This window comes from Acinonyx jubatus, chromosome B3 (genome assembly GCF_027475565.1).
Source record: "Acinonyx jubatus isolate Ajub_Pintada_27869175 chromosome B3, VMU_Ajub_asm_v1.0, whole genome shotgun sequence".
NCBI classification, from domain to species: domain Eukaryota; kingdom Metazoa; phylum Chordata; class Mammalia; order Carnivora; family Felidae; genus Acinonyx; species Acinonyx jubatus.
This window is the reverse complement of record NC_069386.1, coordinates 20,465,091-20,486,799: the sequence shown is the minus strand read 5'-3', so window position 1 is coordinate 20,486,799 and position 21,709 is coordinate 20,465,091. Positions and strand designations below refer to the sequence as shown.

Genomic DNA, 21,709 nt, shown 5'->3' with positions numbered 1-21,709 from the left:
TCAGCCATCATATGATATTGACCTCTTCTGAGAAGCCTTCATTGATCCCTGTAGATGAGGCTGGATTTACAGAAGCAGAGATTGTGTGTATCCTGCCCACAACTGCATTCTCAGTGACTGATACACAGGAGGTATTGAAAAATATTTACCGAATAAGTACAAGAAAGGTTATGGTGAGGAAATACATAAGCAGCTCCTGCACAATGATCAAAATGAAAACAAGTATCTGCAAAAAGTAAGGAGGAGAAAACAATGTCACTGAGGATCAGCTTGACAGTTCATCAAACACTTATTGCGTAAGTGCCAAGCAGAGAACAAGATTACTAAATGTCAGCTGTTATTAATATGACTACACAAGTAAGGACTAATGGACCATTCATTCATTAACTGATTCAGCATATTTTGAGCCTCCACCAGGGGCCAGAAGCTGTAAAAAGTGGTGTGGATGCCAAAATGGATAGATGCACATTCTCCTCTCTAGTCAAGATCCAATTAAATCACCCAGACTCTGCCCACAATCTGGAATTTTTTAGGGAATGTCTTTGACCTGGGAAAGGTTCTTTGTCTTTACCTTTACATGTTCAAAGATCAGTACTGCTGCAGTGGCTCTCCTAGACCCAATTCCAAGCTTTAGTACAGAACCAAATTAGTTTTTAAACATGGATATCAAGATATAATTCTAGTCCATATAAAACTCTTCTACTTAGATTTTCAAAACTTTCAGTCCAATCTCAAGCAAGCAATGAACACACATTTTCGTGACCACAGAGCTATGGATACTTTGTGGCAGAATAATTTAAAATTCCACTTTGATTCCATGAACTTTGGCCCTAGAATAGGAAAACAATTTTGAATATCTGAGACCAAGACGGAAAAATTAAGTTGTTAACAGGGATCTGAGTATTCAGGCAGATTATTGATCTAACAATGACATTTTTTTGAAACTATAAGAGCTAATTAGTCCTTTAAAGCATAACTTATGAAACAAAATGCATCACGTATTAGTAAACGAGATAGGTAAGTGGGTCTGAGTATGTAATGGGCTAAATGCAAATGCAGGGCAGCACATGGGGAAAAATCCAACAAATGATGACTACAGTTGTCATAAACTCAGTAATTTCTCTTAAGAATTACAGCCCAGTAATTAGGAATTAGTGCTACCTCCACAAAGCCCATAACATGGCTGATTACTTTAACTATAACATCTCCTATATAAGGGCAAGAAACAATGACACATTTGTTACTTTAAAAAAAATGGCTAAAATGAGAATCTAATTTGCCAAATACGGAAAATGCATTTTTAAGTTTTATAGGGTACTTGTGTAAGCTTGCTATTTCCCAGTGAGAAAACAAGAAAAGCTCACAAATGTACAAAATGAAGTAACTACCATGAAAAATGATTTGCCAATGAAGTCACTGTGCTGTTCTGTTACCCTAAAAGACCATCTTTTTCCTTTAAATTTCACTTCCAATTCATCTTTAGATATCAGCTGTGTCATTACAGTAACTCTATAGAAGTTTCTATGTCATTTATTCATATGGTATAACACTTAAACTTTTTCAAATCTGCTTCCACCCATATAAATCAGAACAAAGAAAACAAATGTGTATGGAAGCCCACTGTATTCCCCCTGACTACCCTTAGGACTTGTCAATTTATAACCAGAGAACATGATTTTGACATTCAGGAACTCTGGAGTATCCCGAGGCTGGATAAACTACAATGGAGCCACAAGATGGCCAATTCAATACATGTTCTGTTCACTAAATGGAAAGGAAATAATTAAAAATCCTAGTTTTCTCATCACATATTCATAATAATAGGATCCTTAGAACACTTGACAATTCTCTATATAGTTATGGAATAAATGAAAATGTTTTATTTACATGCTAAAAGTAAAGCCATGTGCTGACATAAACCAAGAATTTATGTTCTTTCAAAAACACTAAAATCGGGGCACCTGCGTGGCTCAGTTGGTTAAGCATCTGACCCTTGGTTTCGGCTCAGGTCATGATCTCACGGTTTGTGAGTTCAAGCCCCCATGTCAGGCTCTGCACTCACAGTGTGGAGCCTGCTTGGGATTCTCTACCTCTCTCTCTGCCTCTCCCACACTCATGCTCACACACCCATTCTCTCTCTCTCTCTCTGAAAAATAAATCAACATAAAAAACCCTTACTAGAATTCATATGAAATCTCAATGGACCCCAGATAACCAAAACTCCTGGCAAAACTGGCTTTGGCTGGGCGGGGGGGGGGGGGGGGGGGGGGGGGGTGGAGAAAAGAAGAGTGAAAGCAAAAATAATTCTGAGAATGCAAAAGTGGATATTAAGTGAAGATGTAATAAAATTATTTTTAAATGAAAGGAAAATACTAAGAACTCTATATTAATACATCAGAAAACTGATGAAAACACTTTCTAGAAAATACAAGTGACCAGAAGTAATCTGAAGAGAAAACTTGAACATCCTATTAATGAAATAAAAGCAGTAGTTAAAAATCTACCCAGCAAAAACACCAGGCCCAGAGAATTTTACAGGTGGATTTCTTCAAAACCTTAAAAAACATGTAATCCTTATATAATATGGCAAAAGAAAAGCAGCCCAACTCATTTATGAGAACAGAATAATATTTCCTATTTCCTGGGCAATTCGGTGCTAAAGCCATGAAGCGTAACAGTGCAAGATACATATATGGGAGAAGAAAGGCAAAAGCCCCAGGAGGGAGCCAGAGCTCAAACATTGTGAGGAGGGTGCATGCCCAGAAGGGTAGTTCCTGCAGGATGTCAGCTCAGCACTGGGGGGCAAAGGGCATCCCCATGTGGGAGGGTATGGCAGCCACAACAGGAGACTTGTTATTTATAGGGGGATTGATCAAATAAGCATTATAAGAATAACAGGATCTAAGTTGCTCATTGTTGGACAAGATAAATACAAAGACAGAGAGGGGAAAAGCTAGAATAAACACTGTGGTGTTAGAGTGGAAATGATATTATTAATGTAATCCCACAGTTTTCAGTAGATAGTGGACAGATCCAGAAAGTTAGGAAGTCTCAGAATGATGGGGGTGGGCTGAAGACACATAAGCCAGCTGAAAAAGGTTATTACTGGCCAAATCAGGGATGATTTGTGTATCAAATAATGATAGTACAAGATTATCACCCATGAGTCTACACAGATACAGATAAACATAGACAACGAATAAACTGAAAATTTGGTGAGGAATACAATTTTACAAAGTCTCAAAGTATCTCCACACAACTTACTGATTTATTATAGAGAGAAACAAAACAATTTCACAGTAGAGAGGAATGATGAAAAAAACAACAAACAAAACAGTAACAAAAACCCCAAAAAACAAAATCTCTTCAACCAAAGTGATCAAGATTATAATAGGACAAATTAATATTTTGTGCCACTGATAGGATCCGAAAAGAAAACACTGCCATCACTTCTGTGGTATTCCTGCCAGAGATACATAACTTGAATCTGATCACAAAGCATAGCAGACAAACCCTAATTGCAGATGTTCCACAAAATAACGGCCTGTAGTCCTCAAATGTCAAGATCATGGAAGTCAAGGAAGGATTAAGGAACTGTTTGCAAATTGAAAGAGACTAAAGAAACATGATAACTAACGCATTCAAATAGTTGGGGGGGGGTGGTGGAATTCCTTGCTCTGTACTTGCAACTTTTCTGTAAGTATGGGCATTAAAAAATTAAAATAAATAAGTGTAATCTCAAAGCCAATAATGACAATAAAATATAGGAAAATTACAGGCTAATTCCCCTTACGACCAAAGACATAAAATTTAGAAATTTTTAGCAAATAAAAAAACTATCTTTTATATGTATCACTCACAAGAAGATTTGCAGGATGGTCAGATATCAGAAAAACCTATCAGTGTTGTTACACTAAACTGTTATCAAAAAGTATACTGAACTTAGAGAGTAAAAATAAAAATTTAATCACATTAGCAGATTAATAAAGAGCATGATACAAATTTAAAAAGCTATGCATAAGTTTTTTAAACATCTTTAGGCAAGCTAGAAAGGGGGAATATAAAAACACAATTAAAGATATTTGTTGGGGAAAAAATTAAAAGCAAACCTAGTTAATGTACAACTTTAAATATGATTCCCTTTAAAATCAGGAACAAGGAATCAGGAACATTCTTAAAGTCTACGTTGCCACTTCTTTTCAAAAACATATTGCAGTTCCAGCCACTGCAAAAAAGACTAAAATAAAAGGTATAAGAAGTGGAAAAGGAGAAAAAAAACCCTTGTTATGATGCTATAGAATTATAATAGCATGGCATTGGCAAAGAGATAGCAAATAAATCAATTTGGTCCTAGACATAAATTTATTTATATGAGTTATGGCTTTATAATAAGAGAACATGTTATCAATCAGTGTGGAAAGGATAAACTATGAGAAATTGATGCTAGGCAATCTGTATAGGAAAAAATATGAAAACTATATCCATACCTCAAATCATGATACAAAAAAAGATTAAAAACATAAATGTGAGGTGACTGGGTGACTCTGTTGAGCCTCTGACTCCTGATTTCAGCCCAGGTCAGGATCTCACAGTTCATGAAATCAAGCCCCACAAAGGGCTCTGCACTGACACCACAGAGCCTGCTTACGATTCTCTCTCTCCTCTCTGCCCCTTCCTGACTCAGTGCGTGCACTCTATCTCTTGCTCAAAATAAATAAACTTAAAAAAAAAATGTGTATGTAAGTCAAAAATTTTAACTTATTAATTTTAACTTATTAATTTTAACACTTATCAGGATTAGGGAGACTTTTTTTCAAAGCACTACATTGATGATTTCGACACAATAAAATGAAATCATCTGCATGACAAAAGAAAAAATGAAAAGTGACATGCTATTTGCACGATATGACAATGGAGTAATATACACAGAACATATAAAGAAATCTTACAAATCATTAAAAAACAGGTCTAACAGATAAAAAAACAAAATAATATGGCAAAAAAACCCCAAACAAAAGATACTTAACGTCACTAGTAAACAAGAGGTGCAAGTTAATAGTACAATAAACTATCACTACATACCCACTATACAGCTGGAAGGGACAAATTTTCATATGAAGTAGGAGGGTGGGTCAGTGAAAAAGAACTATAAAATGTTAGTGGATTGTAACTTAATACAAGTTCAAGAGCAATTTGGCAATGCCCCATGATTGCTCAATTTATTTCTGGCTAGAGAAACTCACATGTACAAGGAAGCACTATATACTGCAGGCAAATAGCAAAAAATTGGAAAGAACTGGTCTAACCATTAGGAAATGAGTAAACAGTTACTTTTTTTCCACATGAAAGAACAACTAAAATGAATAAATCAGATCTTTGTAGCTAAATGTCAAAAACAGGGTAAGTTGTAACACCAAGTTGCAAAAGGGTACAGTATGATACCCCATATATAAGTCATCAAAGCTTACAAAATACTACTATATATTGTTCATGTATATACACATACATGGTAAAAGTGTTAAATCATACAATGGAATGATACCCACAAACTTTAGACACCTCCGGGAAGGGTATAACCTCTAAGGGCTTGATCTGGTCTGTAATGTTTTATATTTTACAATGGGGGTGTCTGGCTGACTCAGTTGGAAGCATTCAACTCTTGATCCCATCGAGAGTTTGAGCCCCATGTTGGCTGTAGAGATTGCTTAAAATAAATAAATAAACAAAAACTTTAAAAAATAAAATCTGAAACAAAACGGTAACTCATTAAAGGTAAATGGCTAACATCTCTATAGAAAAGTGTTGGGAGAAGATATCTGCCTCAGACATAACCGACAGTGGGTGCTGGGTAATGATAATTTTCACATACGGAGGAAAATGCCAGTGTTAAAACACTCCAGAGGGGAAAGCAGTCAGTGAGGTGAGGGACCAGTAAGCAGGATGCTTAGTCGCGAGGTAATTTATACACTGAAATAAAATGCAAACCAAGGAGAAATGCCTTCAAGCACCAATTATATTCTAACTGATGAAATAAATGCAAATTCCAATTTAACAGAATGAAAAAAAAAAACAAAAAAAACAATTAGCCTATCACATTCTGTCATACCACTACAAACCCACCATAGACGCTTCTAGATGGCAGTCCAGTGTTGATCAAATCCACATTTTTTTGAACTGAAGTACTTATCTCATTTTGGGGTTAATTTGTAGTACCTTACCCCCAAACAATTAAATTTACTCACTCACTGAATAATTATTTGTTGAATCTCTGAATATAAACAACATTTTGCCAGAAGCTATGGAGGAATGAGAGGAGACTGAGCTCTTTTCTTCATATTCATTTAATACATATAACAAACTATAATATAGTTACTGTTTTTCTGATCTTACAGATAAATTGAAATTCAGAAAACTTAAAATCGACCCCAAGTCACCATGCTGACATAGTATGAGCCAGAATTCAAATTCCATTTGTCAGACAACCTCAAAACCCATATCCTTTCCACTAAAAAATTAGCTCTCAAGCCCAGGGGAGATCTTAGGTCTAACTGTCCTGTTTTACTTTATGTGGGCTATACTCACAATATACCATGAGTTATGTTTTCCCACGAAACCACACAATAGAATCAGGCTAGAAGAATATTGTCGTAACTTTTGAACCAGTAACTCCTATTCTATGATTTAGAAGATAATGAAAGAAAACCTGAAAAAAAAATTTAACTGCTCCAAACCAAGAAGATTAAAATATTAGGGTGCCTGGGTGGCTCAGTCAGGTTAAGCCTCTGACTCTTGGTTTCGGGTCAGGTCATGATCTCAAGGTTCATGAGTTCGAGCCCTGCCCTGGTCAGGCTCTGCGCTGACAGTGCAGAGACTAATTGGGATATTCTCTCTCTCTCTCTCTCTGCCTCACCCCTGCTCTCTCTCAAAATAAATAAATAAGCAACAAAAAACAAATTTAAAAAATTAAGGAACAAAGTTAACAACTAAAATCCTCCACACCGGGCATTGTGCCAAGAACTTGACATACACTTCCAATATCAAATTACCACATTACCACACATAACATGGGCATCGTGAGCTTGTTTTACAGGTGAGAAAACACCTGTATATAAGTAACATGCTCATATAGCTAGTTATGTGAAACCAGTATCTAAACCCAGGTAGTCAGATTCCTAAGTATGGTTAATCACTAACAGTTTTATCAACTTTTTTATATCCAGTAGGAAATGTATTTTAGATTGTGATGCAATATGCACATACACACACAAAAGTAAAGCAACTTCTACAAAACGCTTTTACCTTAATAATCTGTAGCAAGAAAAAAACCTGTTTTTAAGATGCTGGTTTTGAGTCAAGAAATTAATCTCATGAATCACGATTGAAAAATGCACAGTGCTTAACTGCTTCAAAGATACTGTATTTATTACAACTATAGCAGGAAAAAAAACCTAAATGGAACTAAATGGTTGGCCACAGAGGTAAGAATTATGAATATAAAAAATTGTTATTCGGAGAAAATACAATATGCACATTGCTTAGATGATGCGTAATGCTTATATACATAGAAAATATATAAATATATAATAGCCGTCTTAAGGTAAAAAAAAAGTATAAGCAATTACATTTTTATTTTTAATTTATAAAGGCTTTTATTTTAACTTACAAACTGGGTAGTTAAGACACCAGATAGTAGTCACTTTGCTTTTACTTTCTTGGCGCCAAAGCAATTGACCAATGTGTTCTTTCTTAAACACCTGTTCCAGATCATGGTGCAATGTTTTCCAATTACTTGCATAAAGCTAGCAAAATTTTTATGCCAAAATACACAGACAATAACACAAGTTAAAACAAAAAATCCTCTCCTAATATTTTTATAAGTGAAAAGCTGGAACCAAATAACTTACAACATTAAAAGAGAACAGAAGTTTGCAAACACATCCTAAAGCCACACACATTTGAGTGTTACAGAAATATGCTCCCTCCCACCCCCCTACCCCATCACCCAGTGCCTTTCACACCTCCTCTGGAGCTCAAATCTCTCTCAGACTTCAAGAGGAGGGAGTGGGGCCACCTGTCTCAGGTCTGGCCCTGGCCTCCTCATCTGCCAAAGCCTCACAGTACTGTGCTGGCCAGTCCTTGGGATCTTGATTATGGACTTTGGCCACAAACTTAAGAACTTTCATCTTGCTGGTTTCCAGGTTGGTTCGGGGACCCCACTGGAATTCATAGTCTACAGGATCAGTGTGGGGTATCCGCCGGTACTCCAGGTAACGCTGTCGCACAAATTCTTCGGTAATAAGTTTCTTTGGGTCCCCAAAAACTAAATGCTTCTTTGTGGGGTACACCCCCAAGCGACGCAGGAAGTCCCAGACCTCCGTTTCCTTGATGGTATTGCCCTTCATAAAGATGAGACCTAAAACAATCATCAGGAGGCCGGTGGTGGGCGTGCCCTGATCGCCTCTCACCTCAGCATCCTCCTCCACCGGTTCCAGAGTGTTGATCAGGATGTACGTATTGCTTTTGGGTTCCAGTTCCACCAGCTTGTACCCGAAGACATACTCGAGGCGCTCGGCAGCCAGTTTAAGGAGATCAGGGAAGATGTCCTTGTAGTCCCCGATAACGTGCTTCACTATGTCAGTGCGCTTGATCGGGATCTTCTTCTGGTCCTTAATCAGCAAGAACTGCACTAGCTCGGCCACCTTCAGCTCCAGCTGCTGCTGGGACCTGGGCCCCACCTCGGGGGAGGCCTCGGCCCGGCGGCCGCCCTGCGACGACGTGCCCCGGGCCTCCTGGGAGCCTCCCGCCCCGCGGGAGGTGCTCGGGGCCTCCTCCGCGGCGCCACGGGCCCAGTCCCTCTCCCTCTCGGCCTGGGTGTTAGGGCGGCCCCGGTTCCTCGGTTTCTGCAACATGTCCCCAGCGGCGGGAGCCGTAACGGGCGGCGGCAGAGGCGGCGGCGGGACAGCAGCACGCAGCGGGAATTGTGGGTGGGCGTACGGCACGTCTGGACGACCTTGGGCGGGGCCGGGGGGGGGGGGCGTTGCATGGCGGAGACTGCGTGTTGCGTCACAAGGGCTGCGCGTTGCGTCAGGGGCGTTTGCCTTGCCGCTGCGCGTCGGCCGAAGGAAGCGGGTGGTGTCTGTGCTTCACCTCGAGTCACAGCAGTGGCTTTTGTTGTAATTAAAAGTGTTGTCCTTACCAAGCCCCCCAAATAGAGGACAGGAACCAAAACTCCTAAGCAAGTGTGCGGCTCGTTTTAGGACCACACGAACTCCGGCAAATACTGAAGTATTACGAGTTTTAAAATCGCGAGTATTTTCAGATGGAGGGAACTCAAAGAACGAATGTGGGAGAAAAGTAAGGGGAGGAGGAAGGTAAGAGTGTGAAAGTGAAGTAAAAGCATTTCTCTCTACATACAGCGACGTTGAAAAAATGAAAGACCCAGATGACTCTTAATTTGCTTTGCCTTTGCCACCCCCAACCCTCGGTGCAGGTTCAAACCGGCCTAAACATTTACCACCAGTTACTTTTCTCTAATGCCTTGAAGAGTTTATTAAAAACGAATGTTTGATAAAGACAGGCTTGCCTTGTAAACAGGACTCTTAACCATGTTTTTGCTATTGCAGTATTTATAATTATGCATTAAACTCCCCCTGCTAGACAACCAGGACAAACCAGCACACAAAGCACGTTACAATCAAGTGTTCTTGCTTATTTCTCTTGGAAAGCACTTGCTCACGTAAATTGCGTTGGGCCCACAACCACAATTTTAGCAGAAATGAGTAAGAATGCTACAAACAGAAACGTGCTCTCTCAAGAGATTCTCAGTTAATTTTGGGCATCACTGATCAAGAACTGCAATAATGCGAATCTCTTAAATTTCTTAATTTTTAATATATTAGCCTTAGGGCTCAAAGAAAAGAGAACCCAGGGGTATCATGTGCAACCCTAATAGCCAACATGAGTCATTTCATTAGCTCAAACCATCTGCAGTCTGCTGCCATTACTTCTACAGATCTTAGCAAATGTGTTCCTTTTCTATTTACTGACTTGCAGAGAAGAAACTGAATTTCCTGCTTTATCTTCTTGAAAGCAGCGCCCAGAAAGTGGGAAAACTCTTCAAAGAACCAAATCAAACTGAGTTCCTCTTTAATGCAAATATATTCAATGGAAAGCAATTCAAAACACATTATTTGAATAATAGCATCAAAACACAACCTTATTAAAATTTCATTAAGTGTTAGTAACATAAAATTTTTGTTTGTAATTCAATATGAAAATGCAATCTGATAATGGCATTGGAACTGCAATACTAAATGTAAAATGATACTCCATGTTGTGATGCAAGTATGCTAAAATCTACTGAGCTATGAGTAATAACACTGTTCCACGCAAGATCTAACAATATATCCTCAAGCATCTGTCTTAATGACAGAAGCCTACTAAGAAAAACAAATATATCATCAAGGCACTCATTTTTTTTTTTTACAATGAGAAAATTCATCTCCATTTTCCTTACAAATTTGGGCTTCATGTTAAACCTCCTGCAATAAAAAATTCTGCAAAAGTCCCCTCCAATAGAATCAGCTGTAACGTGAATTAAAAAAAAAAAAAAGATGAAAGAAAGAAGGGAGGAAGAATCAGCAACCAACAGATAACAGAGAAGTGCAAAATGAGATGAAAGCCACTGTCAACAATTAGGCTGCATTTTCATTGTAAATCTGCAGTGTCCTTCAGCAGCATCTGTACTCAGCAGATTGTCATACTCAAAGTCAGAAAAGATTTCAGTTAAAACACCTCCCTACACTGTGTCCAGGAGAAAGCACATGAGAAAAGACAGACATATAATAATACTAGAATGAAGTTTAGGTGTCACATGGAGAAGTCACCCAGACCCACACTCCATTTTAGATTGACATGGGAAGCCATGGATGTTTGAAGAAAAACTTGTGATGATAATGACACAAACATTAATAATAATACATACAAACAACAGCTAATGATTATTGCAAAGGGTCAGACTATTCTAAGTGGTGTACATATATTACTTCAGTCACTACAACAACCCTGTGAGGCCTGTGTGTTTATTATGTTTCTCTTCTCACAAAGGAAGAAACAGGCACAGAGAAAATATTAACTGCCCTATAGAAAGTAAGTGGCGGCTCTGAATTAAGACAGTGCACCTTCAGAGACTCCCCTTAACCATATGTTAAAGCAGACAGAACATAAACATAGTGTCCTTAAAAAAGCAAAGTTATGGAGCCATATGGACCTAGATTAGGAACCTCTGTGATATCAAGGCAGCTACCGGCACTCCTTTCTGTTTCCAAATCAATGAAATGAGATTACTGTAGTCTCCCCTGATCCACGTGGAACACATTCCAAGACCCTCAAAGGATGCCTAAAATTGCAGACAGTACTGAATCTTATATATACTATGTTTTCTCCTATACATACATATATATACCTATGACAAAGTTGATAAATTAGTCACAGTAGGAGATTGAAAATAATAATAATAAAATAGCACAATTACAACAATATACTGTAATTAAAGTTATGTAAATGTAGTCTCCCTCAAAATGCCACCCTTCTGATATGGGATGATAAAATGCCTACGTGATAAGATGAAGTGAGGGGGATAACGCAGGCATCGTGATGTAGCATTAGGCTATTGACCTTCTGAGATTATGTCAGAAAGAGGATCATCTGCTTGCAGACCACAGTTGACCAAGAGTAATTGAAACAGTGGGAAGTGAAACCACAGATAAGTGGGGGGACTACTATAATAATCCAGGCATTAGGGAACTGATGAGAGGTTTGCCAAGTACCTCGCAAAAGGTGGGACAGGGTAGTTGATAATAGATTGCTTCTTTCCAGAGGGTGTATGTTAAGGAAAGTGTCTGAGGACTTTACAAAGCTGTATATAGAAAGATGTTTACTGCAGTGAAACACAAGTACATACAAAAATCAGAAAAAAGTATGGAAAAAACATATTAAGGTGCTATTAAAATTATTTTAAAAATGAAATTAATGTTGATTGTGTTGCTTGGGAGATAAATGAGAAATACATTCTCAATGATTTTGACTTCATGGTGACACCATGCCGTAGCAGTTATACACATTCAAATTTTCAGCAAATTCAGTGTGACTTGAATACGACATTTATGACTTTTTGTTCAGCCAGTGAAGTAATAAAGACAAGTGGTTTAAAAAGAAGAACATTTTCAAATGGTTTATGGTAATGATCTTAATATTTTTATTACTAGACAAAAAAGTAAAAATTCCTTGAGGCAAAAATGAAGCTAGCTGAGATTTCAAATGCATTGAACAAAGAAATGCCTACTATCACTTGCTCTTTAGATGTCTGAGTAATTAATTGCTTTATTTCATCTCCTTGGTAGCAAAATGACTGCCAGCAATCTCTAATCATCTTTATTTACTAGGTTCTCCTCTTCACTCCCTGGTATTTCTTGCAGAAACAGACAAAGATTTAAAATTTTCTGCCAGCAACCTAGTGCAAAAAGCAGGTAAGGGCTTTTGGGGGAGAAAAGCAATGATAAAAGCATGCAGCCATCATATATGAGTAGCTTCACTGCCTTTTCCAGTGAAAGAAAGTGGGACCGTATGCAGTATGTGAGCAAAGGAGTTGGAGCGGGGGAGGCAGATACTATTTTGGTGAGTAGACAGGAGGAAAATGATTCCAGATATTTTAATGGTTGTAATAAAATCCCTTGTGTCCATTCATAACAAAGATCCATACGGGTTAAATCACACAGCAGGACTACATGAAAACACTTTATCTCTCTTGAAAGGATACTTTTAAGTGGCAAGAGAGCTTTCCTTGACTGGTGGAAGAGGCGGGGGTGGGGGGTGGTGGTGGAGAGGTGCAGTTTGATGAGATAGCTCTTTCCAAGCATTGCAGCCAGTTGGCCCAGAAGCACCTTCTCAGACTCTTTTCAAGAAATATAAACCTTCCAGTTACCTGGAGCCTTTTACTTATGAAAATCATTAAGGTCTGTTAAGTTATAAAATTGCAAATACACAAGGTCTCTCAGTGGTGGCCAAAAATTTTTTGTTTGCTTGTTTTTGCCACTTGTTCTGCATCTTTTCCCTTTAGGAACTGCTTCCCATCTCTAGGAGACCTTAGTAAGGCTCCACCTTTTTTTCCTGAGTGCACATGATTCAGGGCAGCCACAGAGACTGGTTCGGAAGTCTATTCAGCATCCTTTCAGAGGCTCACATAGGTTCTCTTTCCCTGAGCTAACAAGCTAAACAGTGATGGAAGCCTAGCCTCCTTTGCCTTTGCTTGGGCATAACCTGCTTCATGGTGAAGCCAGCTCAAAGGAGATCTAAGAGATGGAGAAATCCTAATGCTGCCAACTCCTGGATCCTGAGTTCAAGGTCAAACTAGGGATAACTACTTACTAAAGCAAGTCAGATGTCCTTTTGCTTTATCTGCTTCCAGTTGGTTCTCCTCACTTGAACTGAAAAAATTCTGGCCAAGCAATATCCAAACCCAATGAAGCAGGAGAAAAGAGGGTATTAGGGAATGAGACTTTGTTTCAAAAGGAGGGGGCTAGACAAAGTTAATATTACCTGTAAGGTTACTGAATGTAATCAGATGTTATCTGAATATAATTTGATATTTTTATTGTTTCTTGGCATATTCTGTGGTTGAGAAATGCACTTATGATTTTAATTGCTGGCAATAAGGCCAAAGTAAAAATCAGGAAAGACTGTTTTTCCATATAGAATGTACATGTGAGCTAATCTGGTGATTTACCTCTGCAGAAAGAAGTTTCAGATGACTTAGAACATATTTGAAAACATTTGCTATTCTAGAGTAGCTGTGTTCTATTTAACCCAAAGCATTTCCCTACAGGCCACACCGTTCAAGATGACAGAAGCCTCATTCTTTTCTTCTAGATTTCACTTTAGCCTATAACAGAGGTAACTCACAGGGCAAGGGAACCAAGAAGGAGAATGGACAAAACTAATACCCAGAGAGGGATACGACAGGTAAGTTTTGAGAAAACTGAGCAAATTGAAATGGGTTAAGAATAAAAGAAGGGAATTGGAACGAAATACAGAAATAATGAAGGCAGACAAGAAAGATCCCACCTATGCATAACTGGTGGTCCTGAAGGAGACAACAATTATAAACAGAAAACCAGAAATAATATTCCGAGGTACTTTAGAGGTGGCTGTAGGAATCCTGGAGAAATGATAATTTTGCACAGGTTCTCTGTTTCTCATTCCCTCTTCTTCCTGGTTCCCTCCTTTGAGTTAAATTAACTGAAGCAGGCATGCTTTCAAGGCTGGAGAGTACACAAAGACCATGGGTTCTTCAAAGTCTGCAGAGAAGAGAGTTAGTACAGAGCTGCTTCCTCCCTGAGATGAAAATGAGAACTTAGGTACCTGATAAGGAGAAGGCTTGCCCCTTTCCAAGGCCTGGGAAGACCCAGGATCATTTACTTGTGGATATTCAGCCATCAGAAACCCATGTCTCCCTTCTGAGAGCCTACAGCTGTCTTCTTTCTGAGGCTAGTTCTCCAAAAACCTGCCCCAGGCTGCTGACTAATTGCCCACAGTAGACGCCTTAGAGGCAGGTCAAATGCTACAGGCCTTGAGCAGTTTTGCTCCCTTTTAAGCCTGGGCTCCTAGAGGCTGCTTCATGGTGCCTCAGGAGACACGTAAACAGTGTATTCTTTGATTCACAATGGCTTATAAAAGCAAAGTCAGCTGTGCCAGAAACTTCTGGGCCTCTCACCACTTGTTCCAGCCTAATACCTTACCAGCAACTCCCAAAAGCATGATCTGCAGAGGAAAGAAATAAGTGCAAACCTGGCACAGGTGAAATAAGAAAACTCATCAACGATGATCCAAGAATTTGAAGAAGTAATAAAATTGACAGCTACACTGACCAAGAAAGAACGCCCACATTGATTAAAAAAAATGAGGAATGTGGGCACCTGGGTGTCTCAGTAGGTTAAGCATCTGACTCTTTATTTTGGTTCAGGTCATGAACTCACAGTTTGTGAGATTGAGCCCCATGTCGGGCTCTGTGCTGAAAGTGCGGAGCCTGCTTGGGATTCTCTCTCTCTCTCTCTCTCTCTCTCTCTCTCTCTCTCTCTCTCTCTCTCTTTCTCTCTCTCTGCCCCACTTGCATGCTCTCTCTCTCAAAATAAATAAAATTCAAAAAAATCAGGAATGAAGGGGGATATATCACTACCAATCTTAAAAAGGAAAAAAAAAGTTTATAAGGGGATGCTATGAGCAATAAACAACTGTATACCAACAAATGAGGTAAATTTGGTGAAATGGAAAAGTTCCTAGAAACACACATTTCAAGAAGAAATAGAAAATATAAAGAAACAAAGATTGACTTAGTTTAAAAACTTCCCATAAAGAAAATCCAGGTCCAGATGGTTTCATTGGTGAATTCTACCAAAATTCTTTACAAAAGAATTAAGACACTTTACAAACTTTTCCAGAAAATGAAGAACTGATTCCCAGCTCATTCTGAGTCCAGTACTGTCTTGATACCAAAACCAGCCAAAGACATTATTAGAAAACTACAAACCAACATTTCTTACAAATACAGATGCAAAAATCCTTATCAAAATAGTAGCAAACCAAATGTGTATACATATATAATATATATTATATATATAATATGTATATATAATACATATTATATATGTAATATGTATATATGTATATATAATATATATGTAATATGTATATATAATATGTATATATATATATATATAAAAGATTGAAGACACTACTTATCAAAATCGCAGCTCCATTTTTTTAAATAGAAATTGACATGCTGATCCTAAAATTCATAAGGATATTCCAGGGACCCAGAATAGCCAAAACACTCTTTAAAAATTACAAAGTTGAAGGAGTCCCACTTCCTCATACTTCCACAATAATGTCAGAACAACACTATTGTAATCAAAGCTGTGAGGTATTGGCACAAACATAAGACATATTGTTATGGGCTGAATTGTGTCTTCCTCCTCCTCAAATTCATAAGTTTAAGTCCCAATTCCTTCTACCTCAGAATGTGACTGATTTTGGAAATAAGGTCTTTAAATGGATTAAGTTAAAATGAGGCCATTAGGGTGGGTTGCTAATCCAATAAGACTAATGCCCTCATAAGGACATCATCCTTCTTCATCCTTGGAGGAAACACCAGGGATATGTGCACACAGAAAGAAGGCCATTTGAGGGCACAGTGGAAAGGCAGCTGTCTGCAAGTCAAGAAGAGAGGCTCAGGGGAATCTACACTATTGCTAATACTTTGGTCTTGGATTTCTAGCCTCCAGATTGTGAGGAAATTTCTGTTGTTTAAGCCACCCAGTCTGTGTATTTTGTTATGGCAACTCTAGTAAACTGATACACATACAGAGCAGTACAGTAGAAGTGAGAGTGCAAAAGCAAATCCATGCATCTATGGTTAACAGATTTTCAAAAAAGGGACCAAGATAATTCAGCAGAATAACAACAAATGGTGTTGGGATAATGGATATCCTCATTCAAACGAATGAACTGGACCCTGACCTTACACCACATACAAAATTAACTCAAAGGGGATCATAGACCCAAATGTAAGAATTAAAATTCAAAAACTCTTAGAATGAAACATTGGAACAAATTTTCATGACCTTCCATTTGTCAATGATTTCTTAGATAAGACACTAAAATCCCAGGTGATAAACAAGAAGGTTCAGAAGTTGGATTTCATAAAAATTAAAAATTTGTGTGTGTTCAAGGAGACTCAAGAAAGTGAAAAGGCAATCTATGCAGTCTGGGGGAAATTATTTGCAAATAATCATGTATCTGATAAGGGACATATATACAGAACATATAAACAACGCTTGCAACTCAATAAGAAGACACAAATCCAATTGTAAAACTGGGCAAGGGATTTAAGTAGACATGTCTCCAAGGATGTAAGAATGGTTAATCACATGAAAAGATGTTCATCACAATTGGTCATTAGGGAAATGCAAAATCAAAACCATATATACTACTTCACATTCACCAGAATAGCTTTAAACAAAAAGGCAGATAATATCAAGTTTGGCAAGGATGCAGAGAAGCCTCATATGTTGCTGGTGGGACCGCAACACGCTACAGCTTCTGTGGAACACAGTTTTGTTGTGGGGAAGGTGGGGTATGGGGAGTGACTGCTAAAGGGTATATGATTTCTTTTTGGGGTGATTAAATGTGATAAAATTAGATAATGATGGCTGCATAACCCTGAAGTATGCTAAGAAGACATTGTATACTTTAAACAAGTGAATTTTATGATATGTTAATTATGTCTTTATAAACCTGTTTAAAAAAGAACCTGAAGAAGGTCAAGCTGAAGAATCTTTAATAAGATGTTCCTTCTGAAGTGTAATGAGATGAAATCAGAAAAGAAGACTAAGAAAACAGTAATGAGAACCATCAAGTAGATGCAGTTAGGGCACCCAGACTTTCTGGATCAATAGCAACAGAAAGAATTAAAAAAAAATTGTTTAATGTTTATTTTTGAAAGAGAGAGAGAGCGTGAGCAGGGAGGGGCAGAGAGAGAGGGAGACATAGAAACCAAAGCAGGTTCCAAGCTCTGAGCTGTCAGCACAGTGCCTGACATGGGGCTTACACACAAACCGTGAGATCATGACCTGAGCCAAAGTTGGACACTTAACCGACTGAGCCACCCAGGCGCCCCAACAGAAAGATTTTTTTTAATTAAAAAGTTAAACTAAAGTGGAGGAGAGTCTACTGTTGAAATAATGATTTCTCCACTGTCACAAAGATTTTTGTTTATATTTTAGGTGATTAATGAACATCCTTATGCTATATGGTTTATGGAACACAATTTCATCCTTCCTCTGCCACCAATTTCTTTCCTCTGGGTCCTGGAAGACTTCTCACTGGTTAGGCCTCAGCCTCTTCACCTGCAGAAAGGCAGGGCTGAGTTAGGCAAACTTTCAGCTATAAAATATGATTAATATATGAAAGAATTCTAAACCATAAATCATACACACATATTGGAAGGAAAATAGAAAGCCCATCCTGAAAGTAACATGTAAAGAAATACCTGGTTCCTCATTTATTAGATGTCCATATACTGGAGCATCCTGAGTTTCCCAGAGCATCTGCTCATAAGACAACAAATTTCCTAACTTGGCTCTCTTTTTCTTTAAGTGACACAATTCTGTGACTTCTAGGACAAGTGGAGGTCTCCATTTAAAAACCACTCTAATGTTGAATGAATCTTTAACAGCAGCAAAATATCTTGAGGAAATGGGGGCTTTGGTTGTTCCTGCTGCTTCCTGGCTTCCTGTACCAGAGACATCAGACAAAGGTAGGCTTTGGGGGCTGCATAAATAGCCTTGGCCCTCAAATATTTTTGAGAGAAGGGCAAAATCAAAAATAGGTAATAAAGTCAATTGTGCATGCATTGTGATCCAGTGGTTTCAAAACTGTATCTTCCCACTCACGAGCAAGAACAAGTACCTGTTCTCTCAAAGAGATCTACCATATCAAAACATATCAACCTATACTGTGAAAATTGCCTCTGAGTTAATCATAGTGCAGTATGTATAACTCAATGCAGGATATTCACAAAAAAATGCAAAATAAGTTAACATCTACAAAAGTATAAGTATTTTATGGTATGTGATTTTAAGTTCTCCCTTGCTTCACAGGCTCATTTTTCATTTCCATATACAACACTGAAGACAAGATCTACAATAAAAAATAAGGCAACACCCACCCCCACCCCCAAAGTAGCCTTTCAGACACATGCAATGGATTAATAAGGAAGACATACATAACTTGCTTATTGATCTAGCCCAAACTTTGACATAGTCTCCCTTACCCTGATGTCATATCTTTACTACACTATACTGAATTGAATTTAGCTCCTACAGTTTCTTAAATACGACAACCGGGAACAATGAGATTATATACAAGAACTATACAAGGATCGTGAAACAATAAAATTTAGAGAAAAAAAATCTAGAAATGTGAGAGTGATTCAGGTGAGACATGTCACCTCATTGACCATGGGGTTCAGTCCACTCACTAATTTGGCTGACCAGATTTCCATGTGTACCTTCTGGAAGCTGCCCATCTGGTAGACAAAAGAAAATCTTAACTGTAAAAGAAGAAGAAGGAGAAGAACAGCAACAATAGTTTTTTTCAGTTCATATAGTGCGGTGTGATACTTCCCCCAAAAAATATTTTCAGAAATTAAGAATTGATGTAAAGTATCTTTCTCCCTGGAGGGAATAAGAAAGTCAGATACTCTGTCCTTTGTACATGGGCAACGCTTTCTCTTACCTGGACTTTCTCTCTCTCACCTGGACAAAAAGGTATGATGATCATTGCCTTTCTTAGTATGAAAACCATTCAAATAAGTAAAACCTATGCTCAACCAGAACTCTCACTTCTATCCACTTGTCTTAGAGCATTAAAAGACCAATTGCTACTCTAATTCCATGAAAACTTGTAAATCATATAGGGCATATGTGACGACCCTGCTAAGAAGAGAATTTGACCAACTCGTCCCTAGTTCTCTCAGAAGATACCCTCAGAAGCTCAATACTAAAGGAAACTTCAGTCCCGGATCCTCTAAGTGCTTTCCTTGCATGTGCATGAGATGTTTTGGCAGCTCTGTGGAGCTTTCAGAAGCCGTGAACAGAGAAAATAAGAAAGAATGGCATTCCAGGGAATAAACAAGTTTGACCTCAATTGGACAAAAGGAGGCACAAAGCCTGGAGAAGGAAGAAACAGAATAGGTAAAACAGAACACACCCTGTAACACCAGGGGAAAGTAGCAACCTTATAAATACAAACATGTTGGACAGCAAACGTACCAGTGCTGTGCGTGAGAAAGTGATTCAGGGAAGAGAGAAAGCCCTGCACATCGGGTGAGAATCACATGCATCAGGGAAGGAAGAAAGCGCAGAGGGGAACCTGCTGCCTACTTATGTGCCCGCCCAGCTGGCTTGGCCTCAGTGCTGCATCCAGCAACCAGGAAGCCACTGTGGGAAAGCCAGCCATAAATGCACAAGAGGCCAAGGAGCTCGGTTTCCTGAAGGATCCCTGCCTCCTGAAGCTGGCAACAACATCCCTTCATCTGGCTGGATAAAGCAGGGCATCTTTCTTTCACGAGAAACAAGAGGTGTTTGTTTTTTTTTTTAATTCAGATTTTATTAATCCCACAGGTTTGAGAGAGGTGGCATGGGAAAAGCAAATGTTAGCTAATTAACTGCTTCCTAGGATCCAATCAGTCATTAAAAATGTGCTTATGAAATTTTCTTGAGCTGTTCAGTTGTTTGTAATTATCCAAGTGGTTCATACTACTCATGCATGTTTTCTTTTCCTTTCATATGCACCTCTAAGCAAATTACCTAATTCAGTGTGGTTATTACTTTGGACGTTTAAAAACTGTATATTGAGAAATTTCACACAATGATTAATGCGGATATATCTGTTATGCTTATGGCTAATCCTTTGTGTCCAGGTGTGATTATTAGGTGCAAATTACAGAAATTTAGCCCAACTTATTGCCACTTAATATCAACATCCATTCACATGTTCACTTGATTAATCTTATTCAAGGGCAGTATTTTTTAAATTTATAAATAAATTATACAACCAAAATAACAAGTGACTGGTTTAAGAGTTGACATGTGGCCCAGTTCTGGCCAGTGAGATGTGAGGAATATTTTGGTACTGTGTGTGTGGGGTGGGGGGGTGGGGGGGAGTCTGAGAAATGTCTACTTGCTCTCAAAAAGAGGTTCACAGGAAAAAAAATCCTCTTCTACACATTTTACATCTGTGTGTAATGCCTCAAGCAGTGGCAATCATCTTGTGACCATGAGTAGAGCTAAGCCAACACATGAAAATATTGAAACTGGCAGAATGAAGAGCTGGAAAGAATCTGAATCCCGGATGACTTCTCTAGGCTGCTGAACCAACTAACTCTGGAGCAGCCCACCTCTGAACTTGTTATTTGAGATAATTTACTTCCTTTGGCATTGAAGCTTTTGTGAGTTGGGCTTTATATCACTTGTAGCCCAAAGCATCCCAACTGATTTCTGTGGATGAGAGAATCCCAACAAAGGGAATACATCAGTTGGTTGTTCAGATTTCACCTAGTGAAGCCAAGGCTCCCAGTCACTAGCCATGTGCCAACCCCTCCACCTAGCTCTGAGATCTATAGACATTTGAACATCAGCTTGAAGCACTGCTGAAGGTAGTGGTACAAGCCCACAAGTTGGCTGTCAGCCTCCCTCTCTGTGCAAAAAGACATTCAGATGTTATCTGGGAACAGGGAGGATCTATGGTTTGCCCAGATATTTACAGTCTGTAAGTTGGAAAGGCAGAATTTGCTTGGAAGTACTGAAGATGCATCCTCATTTTCAGGAACTTCACCCTAGCCTCAGTGATTCCCATCCTCAGCCATTGGTTCCCTGTGAGTACCTACTGAGGAGTTTACTCCGGCCATACACTAGAACAAGGGGATACTGCAAACTCCCCACAGCTCTTACTTTCCAGCAAGTCATCATTTCTCTATCCACCTGATGGACTTGGAATTTTAGCTTCTCCAGGCCATCCTGCAGGGGACTGAGTCTTTCGTTCACTGCCACTTGGCCTATAGCTGGTCCCTGACCCCTAAGACCTTACTCTATGC

At 38.7% G+C, this 21,709-nt stretch overlaps 2 protein-coding genes and 1 long non-coding RNA gene across 7 annotated transcripts in view; 1 reads left to right on the top strand and 2 right to left on the bottom strand.

The window, feature by feature from the left end:
- The window catches only part of ENTREP2 (endosomal transmembrane epsin interactor 2), a 453,892-nt gene that overhangs the window by 143,308 nt on the left and 288,875 nt on the right, over positions 1-21,709 (bottom strand). The window lies entirely within an intron of this gene.
- Positions 6,324-9,015, bottom strand: NSMCE3 (NSE3 homolog, SMC5-SMC6 complex component). The gene has a single exon (XM_027067909.2). It carries the CDS (start codon positions 8,907-8,909, stop codon positions 8,049-8,051), a length of 861 nt encoding a protein of 286 aa, XP_026923710.1. The 5' UTR covers positions 8,910-9,015; the 3' UTR covers positions 6,324-8,048.
- LOC106983761 (uncharacterized) lies at positions 9,087-18,794 on the top strand. 3 transcript variants are annotated; one of them, XR_008299011.1, is made up of 6 exons: positions 9,087-9,371; positions 12,444-12,527; positions 12,606-12,675; positions 13,883-14,019; positions 18,211-18,370; positions 18,714-18,794. It is a non-coding gene; the product is annotated as an uncharacterized LOC106983761 (long non-coding RNA). The 3 variants fall into 3 exon arrangements; XR_003423243.2 differs by lacking the exon at positions 12,606-12,675 and having other exon boundaries at positions 9,088-9,371; positions 12,477-12,527; XR_001431567.3 differs by lacking the exon at positions 12,606-12,675 and having other exon boundaries at positions 9,088-9,371.